The sequence below is a fragment of the Phlebotomus papatasi genome, chromosome 2, assembly GCF_024763615.1.
Source record: "Phlebotomus papatasi isolate M1 chromosome 2, Ppap_2.1, whole genome shotgun sequence".
Classification (NCBI taxonomy): Eukaryota; Metazoa; Arthropoda; class Insecta; order Diptera; family Psychodidae; genus Phlebotomus; species Phlebotomus papatasi.
The window spans coordinates 87,894,723-87,920,182 of record NC_077223.1 but is presented as its reverse complement, the minus strand read 5'-3'; the positions used below and the strand labels follow the sequence as shown (position 1 = coordinate 87,920,182).

Genomic DNA, 25,460 nt, shown 5'->3' with positions numbered 1-25,460 from the left:
AAAGCACAAAAGTGTATAATACCGATGTCAACACAGAAGATGTCAAAGAATCAGTGCACAAATTCCAACAGAAAATCCAATGAACAATGCATCAAATGAGAGGCAAAAGCAATAGTTGATATCAAAAGCGAATTGAGTGTTGACAAACGCCCAGATCGCAGTGTCTGCATTTCTTTTCAATACATTTTATATTTATTTGTTCGGAATTGTGCGGGATGCGACTGTCTGATTTTGCCTTCTTGAACTCCTGGGTGACAAGCAAAGGAGGGCGGACATTGTGGTACAGATGTGGGCAGATCAAGGGAGAGCACGAGAAATTCTGTGTACAGAGGAGCACAATGGCATGACCTGAGTTGCTCAAATTTGTGGATTTACGGCTACACAGAAATACTTTCTAATAAAACATGTTGTTTCAGCTAAGCAGGTTGTGAGTATAAGTAGATTTGCTTAAGAAGTCAAAGGGCTCTCATACTTTGTCACTTGTACTAGCAATTGTTGAAACTGCAATTTGATATCTTTTCAAGAGTCAATGATTTAACTTAAATAATAATTTTCCTAAAATACCTATCAATGTTAGGATCAATCATGGTCAACAAATTTATTTTTGATGAAACTTTGACAAATCCCCTGCAAGCTGAGAGAGTAGTATTCAGTCTTTAACTTTACTGCTCGAACTCAGGGAGAAAACAGTTATATATTCCACTTTTTTCAATTTGTGACACGACTAGAGGCCAAACGGTAGGAGATATCGATTTCCGGTCTTCGACGACCCCCTCATAAGTCAGCATTACCTAGGACATACAGTGAGTGTCAATAGTTTGTTGCCTAATGGATGTTTGAGAAATCAAGTGAAAAAAATGATAGAAAAAAATACTTTTCCAAATTTTTCTTTTTGCAGATGAGTTCCTTGTAATCCGTAGATATTATTTATAGTTTTCAAAAAAAATAATTAATTTTATTTCATATCAAAAATAATTGTTTTCCAAAAGTTGGTCATTTTTGAAAAATCAAAAGTTTGTTGCCTCATTAAAAAAACTAATTCAAAATGGTGAAAACGTGCAACCAACCTTATGTAAACCGGTTACATTTTGAGCTTATGTCATTTGATAGGCAAATGGTAGATTTGTACATTTTTAAGGCTGTCAATGTTAAATATATAGGTGTAAGAGTGATGATAAATAACAAGAAATGATCAGTTTTTTGATAATTCATAATTTAGGTTATAATGGCAAATTACAAAAAGTTGAAAGGTGGGATATTGTCCAGAGATACTGCTGGAAGGAATCGGCGTCGCTTAATTGCCAAATTTTATGGAAATTCATGAAAAGTTATACATAAAATGGTCAAATATTATAGTTATGAGGCACGAGTACATCTGAAAAACGCTACTGGTAGACCCAGGGTTTCGACTCAGAAAGTCGATAACCGCATTCTAGGTATCTCTGATAGTAACCCCATGATGCTTGCTTCAAAAATTCAGAGTCGGCTGCCCGGGTGACACAAAATCCTTTAAAAAGGCTGAATTCAGCCTGAGCTTTCAGGTCCTAAGGCTGAAAATCTCCTGAGGCCCTTGTAAAAAACCCTGAGGTGGTGTATGGAAATGAGACAGTTTTGCGCTCTTACTTTCGTGGCGGATAGCGGAGCTTCAAAGCCTTAGAAATCAGGCTGAATTCAGGTTTATTATTTTTGCTTTCATAAGCCTGAATACTCAGATTCAGACCAAGTTTCCCTGAATGATACTTTAGGTTTCAGACTTTTTTCAGCCTGAATCCTCATGGGCTACTTATCTGTCCCTGAATGATACCTTAGGTTTCAGGCTCATTTCAGTCTGAAATCAGCAAACAACACTTCTTGCCGTGGAAAAAATAAATAATCAATTGAAAACCAAGATTCTTAGTAACAGATTAATTTAATTCATTATTCTCTATTTACATAAATAACAAATTCAATAAATATTTTTCTTATTTTAATTTAAGTTTTTAAGTCTTTTTGTTCATTTTTTTTTAAGGGTGGGGAGTATATGTTATGTTCTATATATTACTTCAGGACTTTTTTCAAAAAATAGAATTTTTTAAACAACAAAAGTAGTAAAATGATCATATTTGTGACCTGGCTTTTTGGACCCTTTTCCTGTCATACTTAAGTCACATATATTGTCTGCAAGGAGTGTTAAAATCCATCTTGTGTGGCTGAAGATGGATGTCTGATGCCGTAGAGACTATGCGACGGAGATCATAAAAAGATTAAAAAAAATAGAATCTTAATATGAATTCAGACTTAATTTAACCTTAATACTAAGGCAGTTTTAAGGAATGTCGAGAGGATAATTAAACAAATAAAAGCACGTAAATATAAATTTTAGCATTCAATAACACTTTTCACAGAGTGTAATACATTTCCGGACAGTATTTTGCCGAGAAACAACCTTTCGGACAAAAGAAATTGCTGGAATGTTCTTTGACGAGCTGGGAAGCAAAAATCGCCTTTTTTTGGTAACACAAATACCTGTACCACATATTAGCTAGTTGTTGTTCACTCTTTTAACAAGCTAATAGTGATTTTCGGAAGCATAGCGCCCCATTTTGTTAGCATAAAACCCTAACCAAGAAAATTTTGTGCATACTTACCAAAACACTGTTTTTTTCTTTCTTCTTGGTGATCTTTCACTGCCGGATCATGCACAACACACTTTTGAACCAAGATTACATTTACACTTTCCACCTGTAAAGGTGAAACACTAAAACAAGTCAAGATGTTTACAATTGTACTTTCCTCCTCAAGTGACAGCAGAATTGTGAAATTCCTTCTAGTAGAATTTACACATCTAGTCACCGCGGAGCGCTAATGTCTCTTAGGAGTAAAGTTGAAAACGATCAGAATTCAGGCTTAATATCAATATAGCTGAGAAAAGGCTAAGTTTTCAGCCTGAAAAAAGGATGAGTTTCCTTAATCATGAGGATGTGTCACCCGGGTGGTTACAGAAGGCATACAGGCTTCAAAACCAACCGCAATTTAATGAAAGTGGTAAGAATAATTACTTGGTTTGCAGGTTTCCATTGGTAAACAAAACCAATCTGGTTAAAAGGTTGTAAATTCACTTGGAGCATGCTAAAAACGTAAAAATACAACCTCTTGCGCAGTTTGGTTTTGCTTACCAATGGAATCTTGCGAGCCAAGCACCTATTCTTATATTTTCTTTCATTTTGAGTTTGATTTTCGAAGCATTTGAAGCCTGTATCTGTATTCAGGAGAGCCCAAGGAAAATCGCAATCAATAACGAAGAGCTCAATTTCCAGTTTTTGGTCCTTATGCACAAAATACGGAAAACTTTAAGATTGGAACACGCTTTTAAACAAAGTACAACTCAAAAGAAGTTTTTATAAAATAAATAAAAAACCAGCTAAAAAATGAAGATTTTTTTTATAATAAGAAAAAAGATAAAGAAGGAAAAAAAGAAAAAAAGAAAGAAAAAAAGATGTGTACAAATTTCTTAAAGTGATGTATCCTTGGACTATCAATAGTGGAGAAGCTTTAGGCCTAATTCGAATGGTAGCTTTTATTGTACTCAACCTCTGCTTTAACTGGTAAAGATAAAAGGGTCAGATTTATCCTTTTTAGAAAAAATGGAACATAATTTGATCCTTTGGAAGGTTCACTTGAATCTCTTGAAATTTTGTATGCACGATAATGTTTCATCGTAAATTTATTATTCACTTTCAAAGAACTCCCGGTAACTCTTTCATTTTTACCAATGGCACGTACGCTGAAGTTGTCACTGAGGTAAGGGACAGTCTTTTCGGCTTACGTGCAGTCTCCTATGTTGCACACTAGTTCCTGTATGTCTTAAGGAACTTAGGGTTCTTTATTCGTCTATGGGTAAGAAGACGATACTACCGCCGCTTACTTCATCACGATGCGATGGGGCGACTACCAGTAAAGGATATCTTTTATTAGGCCAACAGAGGCTAGGTACTTGCATATGATGTCATGCAGTCTCGCAACAAAAACTGGGATAGTAAAGAATCTCAGCTAATAAAGTTCTTTGTTAAACAATAGCGCCGACCGTTCTTTGTGAGGAGACCTTATGAGGGTTTCATAAGATCTCAACTAGAGTGTTCAGCTAATTTAACTACCAGATTTAACTATTCATTCAATATATTTAAATTTAGAAGCATTTTGACACCTGTTAAGTTCCTAATTTGAATAGCAACTGTCATTAAGGTACACTTGCATAGAAAATATCTTTCTTGAAAATTTCCCATTCTCGGAGAATTCCATTTTTCTACAGAAATTTAGATTTGAATGTTTCTACCGCTAAAGCTACCTCACTAATTTGCCATTATTCATTCCCTTAAACCTGTCTTTTGGACGATTTTATTGTGACTTATGCAAATTGTAGCACAGAAGAGGCCACCAAATGCAATTTATAAACATTAATTGATGTCAGAACGTAAATTGTAAATGCAAGAAAATCATTAATTGTTGCTGATCCCCCATAATTATGCTATTTTTAAGGCGAAATTTGTGATGGTGGAAGATTGCAAAATCGGGGTTGTCGGTGCCGCGAGGAAAATCTCCAGGTGAATTGATTCTTGGGAGTAATGAGCGTCACATTGAATTTCAAGCAACAATAAACAAGTGGAAAGAGCCCCAGTGAGCAGGAGGAATGAATGTAAAATTATTGTTGGGAAACGGATGCAAAACAATCGGCAAATCAATTGGAATTAGGAATTGCGATGCGAAAATTGTGGCAAAAAGTGCGCCGCATTGGTGGTTACGAGGGGAGATGGATCGGCTGGGGGAAAAAAAGGGTTTAACAAATGTCCCTGAGGGGGTTTAGTCCATGGTGTTGGTGGGGCTCTAAATATGAGTTTGCTACGAAAGAGTTGGTGCACGAGGGGAAGGAATAAATGAAATCAAATGCACGCGATTGATATCAGGACGCGCAGTCAAGTGTCGTCTGTTTGGAGTTTCTGTAGCGAAATTGCCTGTGGGATCTGTAGATTATGTACATGGTACATGAGAATAGTGCGAGATGGTGGAGAGAGAAAGAACAGGAGGAGACATATGAGAGGGCAGTGCAGATTTAGCACACAAAAGCTTGAACGCGCGCGGGTGACAGATAAGCCGGGTGGCGGTGGCACTTGAATCCCGAATATGGTGATGATGTTATCAGAAATTGAAGCGAGATGCGGACAATTTATTGCCAACAAACATGTAATTTATGGTGAGCATGTAGGCGAAAAGTCATTTATTTGCGTAATTTTATTGATCTCAACCTCGTCAATTTTCCACCATTTGATTCTTCCTCCTGCATCATGTTCGGGCGAAATTTAAACTTCCTGGCCAAGTGCATTGGGTTTTATGTATGAAGCATACATGATTGAAAGCAGGTAGAGATTGAAACCAAAGGAAGAGAGATTGGCAGGTGAGGGAGAGAACTCGATTCACCATCTTACGATATGTATCCATTCTGCACATCAATCCTTTGCCATTCAATGGAATATGTGTCATTTCTTTCGGTTGAAGGTTCTATTGCACGCAGAGGAACAGATACATGACTCTGGCTTGATGATAGTGACAGCCCAAGAATAGACCAGGAAATATTGTGAAACAATTTGATACGAACTCTTGGATATTATGCTCTTCCCCATGAATTGGACTACAGAAGAGCTTTTTATTGTAGGTCTTGTAGATAAAAGAAACAAAGCTATATTTTGGGTACGAAATCTAATGTGCTGGACAGATCTACGACTTAAGCCGTCATTCACCTGAACATAATTTCAATCAAAATAATTATTAGACTACTTTCCTACCAGTTTCCCACTAAACAGTACCTCAACTAAAACCGTAAGTCTATATAGAGGTTATAAAATGATCTTCTGACTTAAGGTTTTGCCATAAGGGTGCTGTCAATCCCTATCAAAAAATATGTTTGGAAAAATTGTGATGTGGGAATAGACATTGAGATCAAATGATCAATTAATTTTTCAAAAATCACTAAAATTGTTTATTACTTAAGATTTGGACACATTTGGGAATTGGGTTCAACCCTAACTCTAAAACCGCTAAAACCTCTAAAACCCGTATGTGTTATGAGTTCGAGCATTTCGTAAAGCTCGAACGCTTTGACATGTCTTTTTATTAAATATCTGAATATAATTTCCAAATTTAAATCAATTTTACTTGCAATGTTCTACTCATATGTTTGACTTAAAGTGGATGACATTTCGTCGGTTGCGTCTACCTCTGTAGTATCTGCATTTGTTTTGTATCTGCATTCGGTGCAAGCTGCAATACAGACATTCCCTCTTGCGTGAAATGCTGACACAAAAGAAATGCAGATACGACAGAGGTAGAAGCAAACGGAGATTTATTTAAAGGTGTGCGAAAAATTGTCCCAATCCTTTATACCCTTGCTCTTGACTCCAAGTAGATATTTCGTATTCTTTGGCCTAGTAATTTTAGTAATACCACGATTGACGGACAGGTCGACGAATTTGAATTGAAGTTAGAGACATTAGAAAAAATATTCCTAACTTGGAATTTACATTGGAATTTTTATTTCATGTCTATACTAAATAATTCAATTTAAGGTCACAGCTAAACTATTACCAGGTAGTTTGAAAAAATACTTTCTGACGGTACGTTCATCATCGGTGCCAGAAAAAATCTGCGCCTGCAAGCTAAGAATCCGAATGCCAAATCACAGAAAGCCAAAATCCTAAAAAAGCAAAAATCCCGAATGCGTCAAAAATTCTAAAAGGTCAAAATCCCGAAAAGACCTAAGTTCGTAAACCTAATATCCCGAATGTGTAGAAATATCGAATGGTTCAAAATGTTGAAAGGTCAAAAACCCAAATAGATCGAAATCCCGAATTGATCAAAATCTATAATGGTTCGAAATTTAGAATAGGTCAAAATCCTAAATGGATCAAAATACAGAAAGCCCAATAATATCGAAAAGACCTAAATCCCGAAATACTAAAATCCTGAATCGGTCGAAATCTCGGATAGGTCAAAATCTCAAATAAATCAAAATACCGAAAGATCACAAATCCCAATGGATCGAAATTCCCAATGGATCAAAATCTCGAATGGGTCGATATCTCGAATATGTCAAAACCTTAAATGGGTCAAAATACCTCAAAGGTCAATATTCTCGAAAATACCTAAATTCTGAAAAGCCAAAATCCCAAATGGATCAGGATCCTGAATAGATCAAAATCCCGAATGAGTCGAAATCCCGAATAAGTCAAGCTCCTAAATGGATCATATACCTGAAAGGTCAATAATCTCGAAAATACCTAAATCCTGAAAAGCCAAAATCAGGAATGGGTCGAAATACCCGAATGGATCAAAATCCCAATTGGGTCGAAATCCTGAATAGGTCAAGATCCTAAATAAATCAAAATACCTTAAAGGCCAATAAACTCGCCAATAAATTCTGAAAAGCTAAAATCCGGAATGGGTCGAAATACCCGAATGGATCGAAATCCCGATTGGGTCGAAATCCCGAATAGGTCAAGATCCTAAATGGATCAAATACCTAAAAGGCCAATAATCTCGAAAATACCTAAATCCTGAAAAGCCAAAATCCGAAATGGGTCGAAATACCCGAATGGATCAAAATCCCGATTGGGTCGAAATCCCGAATAGGTCAAGATCCTAAATGGATCAATATACCTTAAAGGCTAATAATCTCGAAAATACCTAAATCCTAAAAAGCCGAAATCCGGAATGGGTCGAAATCCCGAATAAGTCAAGCTCCTAAATGGATCATATACCTAAAAGGCCAATAATCCCGAAAAGCCAAAATCAGGAATGGGTCGAAATTCCGAATGGTCAAAAAAATTATTATTTAAAATTTATTCTAATTTAAAATCTTGTGACTTTTGGGATCTGATCTAAGTTTTCAGACTGCTAAAGTGCGTCTTAAGCGGTCTTCAGACCAGAGGTTTAGCCCAGTTCCCGAAAGTCTCAAAATCCGACATAGCAACCAATTTTATTGGTTTTTTGGAATCTAATAGAACATTTGCCCTTAATAATTCAATCCTAAGTAAAATTTTTCCAAAAAATCTTGACTGATAAGAAATTATAGCAGTTAAGCCATATGGCTAAGCCTTGGGTCTGAAACCTATATTACTCTCTACACAGCTCTAGTCTTTTATCTTCTAAATATGTCAAAAACTTTTTGTATTTCCAAGAATCCAAATTTCATTTTTTTTCAAAAAACCTTTGTTCAAAGACTAGTACAACTTCATATTCTATCAGTAAATATTTAGTTTTTTGCTTTCGGATAAATCTACCCTCAGTAATCTTATGCAGAGAAAAATAAGTCTTTCTTCGAAAATGTTTTTGAAAGTCATGTACTAACGGCTGAAATTTGAAAATTTTTAAATGAAAATTTTAGAAAATATAGTTTTTTTTAATTTTGTACTTTTATATGCTTAGGGGAAAGTGGGGCACCTTTGACAGTGGGGCACCTTTGAAATTGGGATTTTTCACGATAAAGCTCAATTTTATTTAAAAATAAAATTGAGCTTTATCGTGATATAATTTAGCTGCACAAACAGATTAGGAATCTAAAATATATCCCAATTAGTTTTAATTTTATTTGAAAATAAGTGAAAAATCCCAATTTCAAAGGTACCCCATTTTCAAAGGTGCCCAACTTCCCCCTAAGAGCTTGAATTGAGTAGTTTTTTTTTTAAATCTTTTTGATCCACATAACCCCTTGAAGCAAAGGTAAGTCTCTTAAGACTCATTGATTTTTGAAGATTGTGTTTGTTGCTCCATTCGCGGTACTAAGGCGGGAGCAAAGACAAGGAAAGGAGATGAACAATGGCTTCGATCAGTAATAACCTTTCGAAGAGACAAAGCCACTCCAAAGCCAAGCCAAACCTATTCGAAAATCCACCGGAAGCCTAAAGTGCAAGTTCTCGTACTCGCCGCTTTAGCGCTGATTATTCTGACATTTCGAATTCGATATTCTTGACACTCCAATTGTCAACGACAACAACAACAACAGTGCATAAATGTTTGCTGAAAAAGTGAATTTTTGTGTAGTTTTGTGGAATTTTAGGATGGCAGAACGTTTGACGGTGTGTTTAATTCAGATTATAAGATAATGCGGTATTGCTAAAATTAATTAACAATTTCAGGATGATGAATTTCAAGCATTTCTGGTTGAAATGCAAGAGAACGAGATATGCTGGAATAAAAAGCATCCGCTTTATGCGAAAACCAATGCTCGCGAGAAGGCTATCTTAGGGGTGGCGAAGAGGCTTCACATGACCCCTGACAGGTTAAAGAAATTAATAATTTATATGAAAAAAAAATTCAATGAGCAGGAACAGAGGAACATGAAGAAAAGTGGATCAGAGGCGGATGGAAAAGCACCGGCAGAATGGAAGTGGTACGGAGAATGCCAGTTCCTGAAGCCTGGCCTTTGCATTTCTGAAAATGCAACCCAAAGTTTTATTTTTAAAAATCAGAAGTCCAGAAGCCCAGTGGTAAATAACACTTCGTTCGCAAAATCGGTAAAAAGTGTTATTGATTATAACGTAGATGAGGAATTTGACGATCAGGCTGAAAACACTGAAGCTAACAAGGCTACAAAGAAAGAAGCTGGATCCTTGGAAGCTGACAGAGTAGCATCATTTTCGAAGAGTACAAGCGAGCACCACAAGAACACAGACAGAAAGAGATCAATAAAGGATGAAAATATAATCCAAAATAAGCGTCAGCACATTGGATTTTCATCTTCAACTTCGACAGATGTTACTGCTTTTAAAACAAGTACGATTAGTTCGGATTCTGCAACACTCATCACCACTCCCTCAACTGCCAGTCTCTCGCCTAAAGCCAAGTCCTCATCCGTTACTTCTTCTTCAGCAAATAGCAATGAAGCTATAGCTTATCCTAGCCAGTCAACCGATTGTTCCTTGCCACTAATATCTCAGGTATCGCTAAACAACCCAACATCCACTGTCACCAAAGTGATCACCGGAAATTTGACACCAATGATCAATGAAAACCGTGAATCACTGATTGAATCTGCCTCAAGTCTTGTAGCCTTGCAGCTCAGAAGATCTAATATATCAGAAGAAAGTCTCATCAATTTCCATGCAGATGTGATACGATTCATAAAGTCTTATCAAAACTTGTAGATTAGAGGAATCTAAAACTTGGAAATTCATTTCGCAAAAGCTCATTATAGACATCAAGTTATCGCAAGAGTATCTGGATAATGAGAAGTACAAGACTTTATAAACTTAAAAATGCTGAAATATTAAAGTGCGATTCGTGTATTAAAATTTAAATAATATTATTTTGATCTATTGAATTAAAAATAAAAGAATGAAAATGAAATATGAATTTTGTTTTTAATTTAATTGTGAATACAAATAATCTTTGTAAATATTTCTCTTTTCAATACCAATTGTAGCTTGGCGTCCTCTGTAAGAAGCAGGATTTGAGACCATTTCATCCTGAGCTTCACACTGCCTTACTTGTGGAGTATTTATATCAGAAGTCTTCTGTATATAGTTGTGGAGAGTCACACAAGCTTTCACAAATGATTCAGCGTGTTTCGGAAGGGTTCTTATTTCACCTCTTAAAATTCTAAAACGATTAGACAGGATCCCAAATGTTCGCTCAATTGTATTCCGGGCAATAGATAACCGTTTATTAAAATTTTCCTTATCAACTGGCAGATTCTGGCCGGAATACGGTCGCAGCAGATTTTCAGAGAGCGGAAAAGCCTCATCTCCTATTATAAAGTAATTATATGGGATTGTTGAGTTTGGCAAATTCTTTGGGGTCGGCCAACAAATTTCTTTGTTGTTAATAGCTCTACCAATTTCAGAATAATTGAAGACACTACTATCAGACTGAGATCCGTATGATCCAATGGACACGAAGATGAAATTGCACTCTGCATCACATATACCTAACAAAACGATGGAGTGGTATCCTTTAAAATTGTAATAGACTCCTCCAGATTGTGATGGCTTCTGGATTCTCACATGTTTCCCATCCACCGCTCCGCAACAGTGAGGAAATTTGTGCAAGACTTCGAATTTTTCTGCAATATTATCTAAATCCTTTGGCCAGAAAATATATTTAGGTGCGAAAACTTCCCAAATCGCTTCACACACTTCATTAACAATTCCAGAAATTGTGCTGATACCCGTGAGATATTCATTGGATAATGTTGGGAAACTATCACCAGTAGCTAAATACCGCAATGTAATCATTAATCGAGCATCAGGAGGTATTGGCACTCGGTGGCTCTCACTTTTCGCAATCCGGGAACGAATTTTTTTGGACAGGAAGTCAAACTGTTTGATGGACATTCGCGTGAAGAGTTTGAATTTCTGCGCTGTAATGAAAATTAGCATTATATAAATATTTTAATAACCTTAATTTATAATTCAATATAAAATAATATTACGATATTTCTTAAGTTCAGGGACAAATCGGTTCCAAAACCCAAACTCATCCCTGTCCTGGAGTATGGGATGAACATGATATCTCCTTCTTCGACTGCCCAGTTCAGCCAAGACAGCCTCCCTTTCGTGAAGCTCCAGATGGAATTGAGCATCACTCATCAATTTTTTGAGAAGGTCAGCTCCCTTGCAATATCGCTGATATAGCACAAAGTCGCGTCCCGATGGATATTCTGCTGCAAAATGTTCGTGGAATATCTTTAGGACTTTCTTTGTGCCACATATAACAAATTCACAAAATTCGGGATTATTTTCCAGGGTCATATTCGATTCCCTTTCACTCAATTGTCCCTGGAAGCTTCTCATAGCCTCCCTGAATTCGCTATTGCTTGGCTGCACATTTTCCTCCTCCAGATCACTGACGAGATACTCAATTTCATTAAAATAAATATCTTTTTCGTGAATTTTATACACAGACCACATTTTCTTTAAAATTCTTATGGATTTTTCACTATTTTTCTTTAAATAAATACCAAAACAAAACGAACCACTACTCTTCTTCTTATTCATTTTTACGCAACTCGTCCATTTAAAAATTTTCGAACTTCCAACGGGTTTTTAGGTAAGTTCTCTCTGATATACCTTCGAATCGGTAAAGGAAAAACCTCAACCGGAGGGAGCTCTCAAATCGGGAAGGTTATTACTGAACGAGAGGAATGTGTCTCACCATTGAGGGATTGAGCAAATGTAGAGGTCTGACGGGAACATGACATATGTGCACAGTGGACGCGATTTATTTAAACAACACGAAAATAGTTATACCGTTCGCAATAGGGACTCATGGGTCGTGAAGGGGTGGCGGTGTTGGAGGGCCGGGGTGAGGTGGGAAAATTGATGAAGAGTGGACGATCCTCTGCATCTTTCACTGTTGGTGTCTTTTGAGTCATTTTAATGAGATTTCGCGGAGGGAGAAGACACTGTGCGAGGTGACTTCTTCCTCGAAGTTGTTCTTTGGGATGAAAACTGAGATGGAATGCGAAGGGAAGGCAAAAGGAATCAACCGTGTCGCCAAATGACAACAACAATAAAAGTCGAACACGACCAGTTGCATGGAATTTGACGTAATTAAAACGACAACACTCTACACAAATAAATAGTATGAGATTGAGTGTAAGATGGTCCGAGGGTTGCCTTTGGGATGATGATGATGGTCTGGCAAAACAGTTGAATTTTTGATATGGTATCAAGCAACATCATTCACTTGACATATCTTGATTAATGTAATGTCTTTGCGCGGTCGACATTCACGTATCATCATCATCATCAACACGGTCAAACAGCAAAAAGGAGCAAGAACAGAAAGTGAAATGAGACAATTCCATTCACTTACAAACAAATTGAATTGGCTTCCCTCAGCAACACGCACAGGGCAGCACTTCTGATGCCCCCTCACGCCAGATTTTACTCAAATTATTAGATCAGTTCATATATAATGTCAGTAAAAGAGGTGTAATATTTACAGTGGCATATCTCATGGTCAGTGAATAGGTTACTTAATATTGATAGATCTTGAAATTTTTCATAAGTTTAATCTGTTTTTGTTTTGTTTAAATAATTTTTTTATGCTTAAATTCACTGGTAATACAAAATCAAAAGAAAATTTTGAAAAGCCGAAATCCCGAATGGGTCGAAATGCCGAAAAGCCAAAATCCCGAATGAGTCAAAATCTCGAAAAGCGAAAATCCGGAATGGGTCCAAATGCCGAAAAACCAAAATCCTGAATGGGTTGAAATGTTGAAAAGCGAAAATCTCGACTAGGTCCAAATGCCAAAAAGCCAAAATCCCAAATGGGTCAAAATCTTGAAAAGCCAAAATTCTGAATGGGTCGAAATGTCAAAAAGCCAATATACCGAAAGAGTCAAAATCCTGAAAAGCTAAAACCCCGAATGGATCCAAATGCCGAAAAGCCAAAATCTCGAATGGGTTATAATGTCAAAATCTCGACTGGGTCGATATGCCAAAAAGCCAAAATTCCAATCCCGAAAACCAAAATCTTGCATGGTCAAAATCCTGAAAAGGTCTACGTGGAAGATAGTGTGTGGTATATATTTCCGAAAACACAGAAAATTTCCATTTGCATCTAGCAAGCATGGGTGCAACGGGTGCAACTGTTGGAGTAGCTATGACATTTTTACGAATTCGGGCTTTTAGCTTTCGGGATTTTGGGCCTTTCGAGATTTTCGCCTATTCTGCATTCTGGCTTTTCGGGATTTTATCTTTCTGGGATTTTGACCGGGACCTCTCTAAAACATATCCAAAAATGAAATGCGTCGATGATCTGGTTTTTGAAATATTACTAAAAGATTGGTTTCTGTAACCAAAAGACAAGCGTGGGGAGGAAATTGGTTCTTGAATCACCTGATAGGGTAGTCGAGGTTGTGATTACAACCACGCGCGGTAAACCAGTTACCCAAAAACGGGTTATTGTCTTATTTTCGAAACGATTTTAAAACCAGTTTTGAACGATGAAAACGGTTTTACACAAACCACCACTTTAAAGAAATTTTAAAATTTATTTTATGCTCAAGACAAGGTACTTAGAACGTTCCAAATAGTTTGTCCACAAAACGGAATGGAAGAATTTCTGTCGTTGTTTATCCTAGTGTAAAATTGTAAAATTTCTAAAGAAAAGTGGATGAATCAAAAACTAACATGTCCCAAAAAAAAGTTTCTTCACCTATTTCTTTTAGTTCCATTAAAAACTATTTTTGTACCAGTTTCGTAGGTCACTACTGGTACCGAAAATAGATGGTTAAAAATGGGTTTGAAAAAACTGTTTTCTTTGACATAAATGATTCTGGATAATCATGGTTTAACCTGAGTGTGTTAAATGAATCAGATTCTGAAAGCTGATGCCTCCGGAACACCTATTAGATCAGGAAAAATGCATGAAGTCAAAATTTGGATCCCTTTCTCTTTGACACGTTTTTAATATGTCTATTTCATTTTCTCGCAATATTCTTCTTCTCTTAAACATCACTCCAAATTCAATTTTGCTCAATCAAATTTGGTATGCGAAAGAATGAGATAGCCATATTCAAAACATGTGAGAAAGAAAGGGTGTCGAATTTCGATTTCATGAAATTTTCCTGATCTAAAAGTTGTGCCGGAGCCATAATGAACCAAACTTTGTTTTAATAGTTTATTTCTCTAATTAGCTTCATCAAGAGCTGAGATATACCATTCAAAACTTAAGACCTCTTTTGCTGACATTATTTATGAACTCATTTTATTATAATAAAACAATACAAAATTTCTGCGCGAGACTTTTCACGCTTTGTCGCCAAAAACGTTCCCTTCCATTCTTCAGGCTATGCATAGAAAGAGGCCTTTTTGATTTACAATTTTCGGGATAGCACAAGTGAGAAAGAATTAAACACTGTAGGGCGATTTGGCATGAAATAAATGTGGCAATTAGTGTTGTACGTCCTTCTTTTAATCACTTGTGACTTCTGCATGGGGTCATTAATATGGACTTTTACTATCATTTTTGAATGAGACGAATTATCTCAATGAATGGATTTGAAGTGACGCGCCATTGGGATGATCCTCACTATCTCAATTTTCTCAATTTTCTTATTTGTACACCAAAACTCACAGAAAAGATACTTTCTTTGATAAAATGCCAGCGTGATGAGTGCTTTATAACTCTCATGTATAAAATTTCCTTTGTGCAATTTTTATCAGGAACAAAATATCTTGCCTAGAGGTGTGAAGAATTTCTATTTCATTTCAGAAAGAGAATACGGCTAATAATTCTTAAGTGAAGAGCTTTTAGTGCTTTCAAAAATAAATTTTCCTCATTACTTTTAGAAGGGGAAACTTAACTTATGGAGCCTATAGGTCTTTATAGAAGTAGCTCTATGAACTTCTCAATCATTGATATGAGTTACATTTATGAACACTTTCGCCGAATTCACCACAAAAGATTTCACATTTGTCATATGACATTGTCATAAATTTACAGAATTCCCCTGTTGGAATAATATAGCTTCTTGTCTGACTTTCAGTCTCGGTTTCGAGAGAATCATCGTATTGTTTCATCTCTCCTCATGCCCTAGACAGACTTACGACTCAAGCCGAGAAACGACTTAGTCAAGAAATTGATGGAGATGCAATACAATAATAATTACGTTAAGTCGTTTTTCAGCTTAAGTCGTAGGTTTGTCCAGTACCACCTAAGGGTCAGGTTACCTACTTATTTTCCAAAATTGATGCACTGGTGAATATTTTCTAAATAATTTGGATTTTTTGAATACGAATCCGCTATCTATTTTAGAATTTCACAAAAGTTCTTTTCTCCAGAAATCCTTTTATTAAAAATGGCCACTTGGGGTAAAAAGTAACAAAAGCTATAAAGCGAAAAGTAACAAAAAAGCGAAGCAATTTCTGATATCTCACGGCGAAAAGAAACGTCATTATCATGTCTCGCCGCTTTTTGTTTGCATTGGTCAAACAATTTTCAATCTTTTGTGTGTTTTTTCTAAAATAGCTTGAAAAGCGCTTTTCTAGTTTTCTCACTTTTCTCGCAGAGAAAACGGTGTTTTACAAAGGTGTAGATGAATAAATTTTCTATGAAAATGTGTCCTCAAGGTATTTTTCCAAATTTACGGAAGCCCGTAATGAAGCGAATCAATATATGATAATATCCCAATGGGCAAACAATTACTACGACTCAAAAATGACTGGGTTTTGTTGTACAAGAAATGGTCAAAAAATTACTCCTAATTGGAATCTTAAAAATTAGTCGTATTCGCGTCGAATACATTACTCAAAATTGAGTTAGTAATACATTAGTTATTTTACGGGCCTAAAATTTACTCTAACATGAAGTAATAAAGGCAACTCCAAGGGACGGTCCTTTTCCGTACGAAAAAATGACGCGCCAAAAACAATGCACTTGCCATCCTTCTCTACCGCAAATGTACGAAATCGACGTACGTACTCTCAATGAAAAAGTCAAATGCACTGCACAATTTTGCACTATACTATCACCTTAGATACCGTTTTCTCATTAATTCTTCACATATTTTCTTGGTTTTTGCTACTTTTTATGGAATTTTGATCAATTTTTTCCAATTTCACTACTCACATTTGCGAATATTTTTCTCATTCGACTATTGCTGAATGAGTCGTCCGACATGTCGAAAATGTTCCAGCTGGATGGCAACAACACACAAAAATCTTTTAAAATTTTCACTAAATAGGACTTTTAGACACAAGATTTTTATCATACAATACTCCTGAGACAGGAGCAAACACCTGAATAACGAAATTTAATTTTCCATAAAAATTGTCCGGGTATTTATCAACCAAAACACTGCCTAATTTTTGCTTAATTTTTGTCGGCACTGTCTTTTTCTAAATCACAACACATTTCTCTACTGGAGGAGCTTTTCCTCCTAATGTTACACTACAATATTATTGAGAAAACACGCGAAATTGCCAACTACTTTGCGAATTCACAGCAGTGAATATAATTCTATTTGCCATTTGACAAGTGAAATTTCCCCTCAGATATACCCAGCGAGGGGAAGATTATTTATAGGGACACTGAAAGTCACTGGAAGAGCCCATTTTGACGCGTCATATTTTAGTCGTGGGCGAGTAATCTCAGAGTTATTACGACGCCAAGTGACTTTCGTAATAACCGTCATATTATTCCCCACTTTCCGTCATTCGACGCTCTGACGACCGTCACAGTACTCATTTTTGGATCCAGAATACATACATCCAACAGTAATCTTCCTCAAAATTGCCGTTTGGGTATCCAATATCTGCTACTATTTGCCCCAGCATTTTTGAGAATAGTCACAAAATTACCTTTTAGAAATTAGCTTGATAAACATATTTCCTTACAAAATAGAGGAAAATTACTTTCACAAAGTTGTAGAGCGGTAAATTTCCTATAAAACTGTGCTAATTAGAAATTTTTGAAGCGCTCGACTAGCTTGTAAAAAATAAAATATCCGTTTTGTGACTTTTTGCCCCAGTCTTCCCTAAAGCTTTCATTAACTAATATCTGATTTTCAGTTTATCTTTCCAAATTTATCACATAAATTTTTTTTAAATTAGTCATATGACATTGTCATACTGTTATAGAATTCCCCTACTGGTACGTTCGTGAATTTGAACACAGGATGTGTGCTCAGCGTAGAGAGAACAATAGCCTTATTCTCCGTTTGTTTAGAACATATCGTGTTATAACTCTTCAGAAAAATACTCGTATTTTATAAAGTTTTTAAGTTATAAAAGATCCACTGAACTTAAAGTTCAGCCTTCAACAAATATTATCGCTGCTTGAACAATTGCTGATTAAAGCGACGATTTAATAGATATTATTGTACATTTACCATTTAGAATTCTTAAAAGCATATGATCTTCTGCAATTTTAGGTAAGAAAAAAAAATGTAGTTGGAGTATACACAAATGGCTATTCAAGCTTTGATGAATCTTCCCTTAAAGCAGGATTAATTGAGTTATGCCCCTACTACCGGCAAGGTGCCATTTGATGTTGGAAAGTTTCTAAGCAAATGACCGTACGGTGGATGTTTGAATGGAAAAATCAAATGGCCATTAAGGTGTAAAAGAGATTCTATGTAAAGAAGCAGCATGAAGGAGAAAAAGAGCGTCCATCAGTGAAGGAATATAATTGCAGTAATTGGTAATCTCATTCAAAGGTACTTCTATCGCGCCTTTTATACACTTATGTGGGTCTCAGCTCAGAATGAGAAATTAACATTGTAATTTGGACATAGTTACAGCCATTAGAACCCAATCTAATGCGCAAACGACTGACGAAGATCACCGCCTGAGAATTACACTATGCAACACGGTTTTTTTAACGGAGATCTCACATGGTACGTTTGATAGAGTCAAGTCCCCTGATTAAGAATCTGGTCTTGGTTTTGCTCCTATACGTAACAATTTTTTTTTATTAATACTTTTATATTTTTTCTGCTTTTCCTTACATTATCCGTTATATCTCAGGTTCTAGTGAACGGAACTTGAAAAGTGTGGGTGCGTTGGAAAGCTCATTAGTCGAGCTTCAATTTTGATTATTACAAAAAACCTTGTAAAACCACTCCTTCGGGGTGTAAAATTGAAGTTTCTCTAAAAATTACCAAAAAAATGGTCCTAAAGTGAGGTTTTAAAAATTTGTATAAAATAAACTAAACAAAATATTAAAAATCCAATGATACCAGGTGATAAGCCACACTTAGAACTACAATTTTGTTCATCTGAGACATCGGGCTCCGATCACTCTAAATGCCTCATTTGTTGGTTTTTGTCATTTTCCAAATATATGAAGTACCTATTTTAGAGCAAATTCCCTAAACATTTCTGAGAAAATATCTTTTAAAACTTATGTGAAACATACATAAATGTGGAGATTCTTCTTTGAATCGATCGGGGGACCATCAACATGATTTTCATTTACATTCCCAATCAACCCTCGTTAAAAAGCTTCCAATTTTCCTTTAAGTAATTCAATTTTTGTTTCTATTTATTTCCATCCATCCATCTAATACTATTTCTAGTAGAGACTAGGGTAGAGTCAGTACTTTTTCGCCAGTAAGCACTTTTTCGCCACCTACAAATAAAATCACTTTTTCAGGGAATTATGAGCTCATGGAACTACGAAATGACTATTACTTTGTAACCTCTAGTCCAACGGATCAGAAAACCATAACTGGTGCTCTACCGACTAGATTATTTGCAAGTTAATTGAAGAAATTGTCGACAAGGTGAAGAGTCACCAAAAAAATATGGAGTTCTTAATAAACTTGTCAACGCTCAGACAAATTGTCTTGCAATATTTTATGTTTTTGCAGTACAGTATTTGATATTTTTTCACTGAAAGTCACTTTGTTATTAACTAAGCTTCGCTCTAATATCATTATTTAATAATGTTTTCCAAAAAAATAAAGAAATACGGATGTGGTGAAATAGGGCTTACTTTTTTCGGTTGTGTAAGTACTTTTCGCCACTCATTTTTCCAAGCATTTTACAAGTGGCGCTCCTCGCGGAATTTACTTGAAACAGACGTAATTGTCAATTGATTTTTGTCGCAAACAAAAAATGTGCAAAAAATCATTCGAAATACTCTAATAATTGTCTAATATAGGTGTTAAATAAGAAAAGTACTGTGCAATGTACTTTTGCGGGTTTTCGAAAGCTGCTATTTCTTAAAAATCAATTAAAAACAAGTGGCGAAAAAGTGCTTACACAGTGGCGGAAAAGTGTTTACAAAGTGGCGAAAAGTACTGAAACATGCATTGTTGCAGGAAATGTATTTTTTCAACCAGATGCCCAAAAATTCCCGGAAAGTCTCCTGGTTCATTAGAGAGACAATGCTTCAAAGCACTTGTACAGAAAATTTCTTTTTATTTCGACAAAAATTGTAAGAATTACAAGGGTACAAAACCTTAAGGTGGCGAAAAGGGCTTACTCTACCCTAATTTTAAATGAAAGTACGATCTAAAGTCATTGAAATATATTTGCGAAATGATCGCTGATGCGTTTTCTATCTATCATAAAAAGCATTCTAAAATCAATTTAGGGGTTTCTTCTCGCGGTTGAATGTTGATTAGTGATATTAATGAAAATCATGTTGATGGTCCCCCGATCAATTCAAAGAAGAACCTCAATATTTATATATGTTTCACATAAGTTTTAAAAGATATTTTCTCAGAAATGTTTAGGGAATTTGCTCTAAAATAGGTACTTCATATTTTTGGAAAATGACAAAAACCAACAAATGAGGCATTTAGAGTGATCGGAGCGCGATATCTCAGATGAACAAAATTGTAGTTCTAAGTGTGGCCTATCACCTGGTATCATTGGATTTTTAATATTTTGTTTAGTTTATTTTATACAAATTTTTAAAACCTCACTTTAGGACCATTTTTTTGGTAATTTTTAGAGAAACTTCAATTTTACACCCCGAAGGAGTGGTTTTACAAGGTTTTTTGTAATAATCAAAATTGAAGCTCGACTAATGAGCTTTCCAACGCACCCACACTTTTCAAGTTCCGTTCACTAGAACCTGAGATATAACGGATAATGTAAGGAAAAGCAGAAAAAATATAAAAGTATTAATAAAAAAAAATTGTTACGTATAGGAGCAAAACCAAGACCAGATTCTTAATCAGGGGACTTGACTCTATCAAACGTACCATGTGAGATCTCCGTTAACAAAAAAAGTTGTGAATTTGTTGCATAGTGTTATTATAACTTTCGCGTGTATACGTGCAAAGAGGGAAATCATACTATTTCAGCACAATTCAACAATAATTCACCTGTCGCCTTCTGTTATATCTTGAAATATACAAAGTTAAGTGAACATTGGGAGAGGTTTTCTTATAAATTCCCATTCTCACTTTTTTTTTCATCACCCTGGCCATTATTGTGGTTCTATTCTGATGCACTTTATGCACATAAAGAAACCATTTCGCACGGTTGCACTCTTTCAATCAATCACTGACTCAACATTTGACACGATCATCACGGGAAAATGCACTGTGGGAGTGTTTTGCATTAGACCTGCTACAGAGCTTATGATTTGTCGTAGCAAAGAAAGAAATTCAGAAGCTTCAAGGTGCTTGAAGAGAAATTTAGGTGGTAAAACATCAACGGACTTTTCAAGTTCAAAATTCTGACAGTTTGATTCGTTTGATTACTTGTTACATTTATATTAACGTGCATGTTCTAACTCTAATCAGCGTTTTACATAAATTTCCTGTGTACAATCCTATGAACTTTATTTAAATTTACTACAAATACTTTGTATTGTAATTTATTCTAATGCATAGCATAAACGTACAAACGAGGTACATCACAAAATTCTTACACACAGACCCATCACTGAACGTGTAAGAATATCTTTGTTACTGAAGCTTCTTTGCAGCTTATTATAAATTTAATGCTCAATTGTTGTCTTGGAATTTTAATACAATTTATTGCTATTTTATGGGCTCTATGAAATCATTGGCAAGTTCCTAAAGGACAACTTCATACTTTGGTTATGCAGATGTTAGAAGAAGGGCAGAGTTACCATTAAAATAATGATATGTTAAAGGAATTTTAATTACTACATTGACTGTTCACTTTTTTTATTAAAAAAGGGACAGATAATCCTAACCGGCTTATGTAGGTGAGATTCTTAACGTGAGCTAACTCGGAGTGCATGCAAATTCGATTTGATGCTGAAGTAGGGAGACGCCATTCAGTTATCTTGAATAAAATTCGTGAAATTATACAAATTTTGTATTTAAACCAAAATATCAAGGATTTGGATGAACTGATAGAAAAGTGTTATATGGGTGAAATGTAGACCAGAATGTTCTCTATAATTTTGCCGTAGAACTTGAACTCATCGATTACTCAGAAGCCAAGATAATCGAGGTTTTTTGTTTCTTAACTCGTTTTTTCATCCAGAGTTCCCCAAGTAGTCATTTGTTGAACTTCAACTATATCAAAGAATTGTTGTATTCTGTGAGATTTTCCATTTAAAACCCTATTTTAAGTGTCTTGGTGGAGTAGAGGCAGTCAAATTGGCATCTGAGTGATTTCAAAGCGTTATTATGGGAAAAATCAATTTTTTCACACTTAAACGGCAAAATCGGAGTGATAGCGTAGTCTGACCGGAAAATGATGTATGGACGAAATGTAGAGACAAATGTCCTCTACAATTATGTCGAAGCAATCATCAAAATCGGTTCAGCGACAGTCGAGATAATTGAGGTTATGTGATATTGAAATTGGTTTTTTGACTGTGGCGCCCCTGGTGTTGGTCCCACGAAGTTCAAATGTTCTAGAAAGTTGTAGCATTTGGTGAGATCTTTCGTTTAAGCCCTCATTCATCAAAATCGGTCACATAGAACCGGAGATATGATTTTTTGAATTTCGTGAACTTTGACCCCTCATATCTCCGGTTCTATTGAAACCACAGCGCGCATACGCACCATTTTGGAAACGTCCTAGACTGGACTACAACATACTAAAATTTCATTAACTTGCACAATGCCGTTTTTGAGAAAAGTGACTTTGAATTTCGATGAATTTTGACGCTATCACAGCGCCACCTGTGGTGACTTTTTGAACTTCCATCTGAAAGTGCTCATCGAGACGAAACCAAAAAGGTAAAATTTAGGTCGCTATGTTAATTAAAACCGGAGATAGAGGCCGGTCAATGTTCGAACTTTGACCCCTTATAGCTCGGGTCAGGGGTTATGGATCGACTTAAGGTTTTTTTTGTTTGATAGGTATAATCAACGGCTACAACATACTAAAATTTCAGCCCGATTGCATAAGGAATTTTTGAGATATTTAACTTTTAAGATTTAAAAATTTTCTTTTTAATAATAGCGCCCCTAGCGGTGGTTTTATGAACTTGCAATGTTAGAAGGGGAAGTGGCATTTCACGAGAGCTTTCCAAAAAGCCCTCATTTTTTAAATTCTGACAATTAGAACCGGAGTTATGGCCATTTTAAGAAAATTTTTTTGGACCCTTATAGCTCGGGTCAGGGGGGTCGGGGGACCTTAAGTTTGGTATTAATGGAAAGCTCTAAGGCCCAGCTATAACATACTAAAATTTGAGCCCGCTCGATGCCATAGGGGCGGAGCTATTGAGAAAACAAAAAAAGGGGGGTCTTCAAAATGGCGGAAGGAGGGGTGGGGGGTGGGGGGTCAATGCACCATGTTGCAATTTTCATACGATATTTAACCTTTGCCGAAAACCGCAAGTCGATATCTTTTTTAGTTTAGGAGCTATTAAGCTCCAAAGAGCGGCCGGACGGCCGGCCGGACGGCCGGCCGGCCGGCCGGCCGGGAACGTAACTTAGCCCCCCATATATTCGTGATCAGGAAGTGGCGAAACACATTTTGGCCAAGTTTGAGCGCGATCGGAGGACATGAAATTTTGTTAGGATTATAGTAGGTGAGATTGTTAAGAATCTCACCTAATAGAATTATTTGAAATATTTGCCATTGTACTACAAGTTACAAGTTTATAGAAACACCTATTGGCACTTTAAGGACTTGTGTCATGAGTCATGACCATGACCTATTGGATTTCTTTTAGTACCAATTTGTGATATTGAACTTGAATATCTTTCTTTTAGTGGAAAGATAGATTAAGCAAAATGCTTCATATTGCTTGTGTTTTATTAGAAACATTAAATAAATTTCAATATTTTGTCTATATTACCAACAAGTGTTGCATGCCAAATGGGTGTTCCTTTGACCCTTAGCACCATAAGACATATGCAAATGCATACCAAAGAGTAACTTAAGCAGTACCTTTTGACCTACATTTACAGAATGAAATTAAAGAAAATTCAATGATATAATTCATATCAATGGATATTTTATGGGTATTTGTTGGATTTATTACAATATCCCGTCCTTTTATTAGGATCGAAATTACTTGGATGACATCTTGACAGTGTCATGAAAACATGATCTTACTTGTATGGTAAATAATTGAATGTTCTTGACAAGACAGCACATTCCCCGGTTTCAAATCCATTAGAAATCCTGTGGAGGGGTGCTAATCTGTAAATCGTTTAATTTTAATCCTTTAAGGACAATTGGAACACTGGTGTCCCATAAAGAAAATAATTTTTCCTATGCAAAAATGCACAACTGACATAATTCCAAATTTCCTGGATTTATTTTAAAGTATCATTATTTGCCTCTATGCTATATATCAAGATAAACAAGGATACTGTAAACTAATTCATTTTCCAGGAAATTTAGAATTGTGTTACTGTATATTTTTCATTTGTCACACAATTTGAAATTTGAAAAATATCAACAAAGAGTTTTACCTAGATCCTTCTCCTCTTTTATTACTTGGATAACGTTTCGGAGCTTGTTGGCCCCTTCCTCAGGTCTACAATATATAACATTTAAGGGAAGGGGCCAAGCTCCGAAACGTTGTCCAAGTAATAAAGGAGAAGAAGGATCTAGGACAAAATCCGTGTTTCTTTTTATCCAAAATAATCTACTGACCGAGCATCTAATAATATCAACAAACTTTTTTCAAATTTAACTGCTGCCCGAATTAAAAAGTAGTCCGATCTTAAAAGAGCCGAATTGGCGAGAGTCTACTGTAATTGGACATCTCCGTGCAGCAGAGCTATACTAGCTCTGCTGCAATTCTGTCTACGGCTGGCCTGGTGTTTAAGCCGACGGATTTCCGTACTATATGGCTCGAGTACGGTTTCAACGTTTTGAGTTCTTGGGACCTCTAACTCGTCATTGAGCTGTCCGTTGAGAAGTTCATCAAAATAATCCACCCATCGGTCCAGGATTCCATTCTGATCGTAAACCAGATTCCCCTGCTTTCCCTTACAGGATCCAGTTCGTGGCGTATATGGCTTCATCTAACGGATCTGCTGGTAAAACTTACCAACAGAGTTATTTGAGGTTATCAAAGTTTGAACTTCAAAATCGTTTACTTATTTTTCGGGGTTTAACATTTTAACGACGAGACACTTTTTACGGACTGAAAATCAACAATAAAAATTAAACTGAGAAACATAATCAATGATGTCTTACATCTAACCTTGGAAAGTCCAACAGAGTCTGATTCGGTGTATTTTGTGCTTCTATGGACAATAGGGACAAAAATAGCCCAAAAATTTAAGTAATTTTCTGACGATAGCAATGAATAATATTTTTCGCTTTAATGAACAATATTACGTATGAGTATTGTAGTTTTTATTGCCAAAACGGTTTTGCTTAAAAAATTGGAAGTATAAAAAATAAATAAAATCAATTTATGAAATTGAGAATTTAAAAATTCGCCATTTTTGATCTTAAATATTTACTACATAGCAAATAGTTAGAGACTTAAAAAAAATTCTAGATTCCTTCAACCTTCTACTTTATAATTACGTACAGACATAAGGAATAAAATAACTTTAGGTAGTCTGAAAA

At 35.8% G+C, this 25,460-nt stretch overlaps 2 protein-coding genes across 2 annotated transcripts; one reads left to right on the top strand and one right to left on the bottom strand.

The window, feature by feature from the left end:
- Positions 1-8,999: 8,999 nt before the first annotated feature.
- Positions 9,000-10,380, top strand: LOC129804929 (uncharacterized). The gene is made up of 2 exons (XM_055852716.1): positions 9,000-9,104; positions 9,165-10,380. The coding sequence occupies exons 1-2, from the start codon at positions 9,039-9,041 to the stop codon at positions 10,170-10,172; spliced, it is 1,074 nt and encodes a 357-aa protein (XP_055708691.1). The 5' UTR covers positions 9,000-9,038; the 3' UTR covers positions 10,173-10,380.
- On the bottom strand, positions 10,370-12,038 carry LOC129804905 (uncharacterized). The gene is made up of 2 exons (XM_055852672.1): positions 11,459-12,038; positions 10,370-11,386 (listed from the first exon to the last, which is right to left on the bottom strand). The coding sequence occupies exons 1-2, from the start codon at positions 12,021-12,023 to the stop codon at positions 10,389-10,391; spliced, it is 1,563 nt and encodes a 520-aa protein (XP_055708647.1). The 5' UTR covers positions 12,024-12,038; the 3' UTR covers positions 10,370-10,388.
- Positions 12,039-25,460: the final 13,422 nt, after the last annotated feature.